The sequence below is a fragment of the Myotis davidii genome, unplaced genomic scaffold (assembly GCF_000327345.1).
Source record: "Myotis davidii unplaced genomic scaffold, ASM32734v1 scaffold1997, whole genome shotgun sequence".
Lineage (NCBI taxonomy): Eukaryota > Metazoa > Chordata > Mammalia > Chiroptera > Vespertilionidae > Myotis > Myotis davidii.
Window position 1 is genome coordinate 247,124 of NW_006288266.1, and position 699 is coordinate 247,822.

General features: G+C 50.8%; 1 protein-coding gene across 1 annotated transcript in view; it reads left to right on the forward strand.

Moving 5' to 3' along the window:
* The window catches only part of LOC107182547 (T-cell-interacting, activating receptor on myeloid cells protein 1-like), a gene marked incomplete at its 3' end in the record, with an annotated part of 10,037 nt that extends 9,634 nt beyond the window's left edge, over window positions 1-403 (forward strand). Inside the window, exon 3 of the mRNA XM_015561660.1 lies at window positions 57-403. Within this exon, the coding sequence (XP_015417146.1) occupies window positions 57-403 (347 nt within the window). The remainder of the gene's footprint in view (window positions 1-56) is intronic.
* Window positions 404-699: the final 296 nt, after the last annotated feature.

The following is a 699-nucleotide window of genomic DNA, read 5'->3' on the forward strand; positions in this document are numbered from 1 at the left end:
CTCCAGTTCCATCCATGCTGTTCTGCCCATGACTTCTGAGCTTCCTTCTCTTACAGGAGAATTACCTAAACCTTCCCTCCACGCCCGCCCAGGGCGCAAGGTGACTGCAGGAGAAAACGTGATTCTGCAGTGCCAGCTACCCAGGCCCGTGATAGAACCTCACACGTTTGCTCTGCTGAAGAAAGGAACCGCAACACCCATACAGCTCCAGAGTGCAGTAGGAATTCAGACAGAATTCCCCCTGCCAAGTGTGACCATCAGTGACACTGGGGCCTACAGCTGTGTGTACTACCAACCGAGGGCTCCTTTCTCGGCCTCAAGGCCCAGTGATGAGCTCACGATCTTGGTGACAGGTAAGGATTCTGCAAGATTTTGTGAACTTCAATTCCCAGTCCAGCCAGATGCCTAGGTTGTGGGCTCAATCCCCCTTGGGGGTGTGCGGGAGTTGGCTAAATGATGATTCTCTCTCATCACTTATGTTGCTACCTCTCTCTCCCCTTTTCTTCCACACTGAAATCAATAAAAAATACGTCTTTTAAAAAGAGAATTTTTTCTCTTTTAAGCTGATTTGGCTCACTGGATAGAGCATCCGCCTGCGACTGAAGGGTCCCGGGTTCGATTCCAGTCAGGGGCACAAGTCCAAGGCTGTGAGCTCAATTCCCAGTGGGAGGCATATAGGAGGCAGCCAATCAATGATTC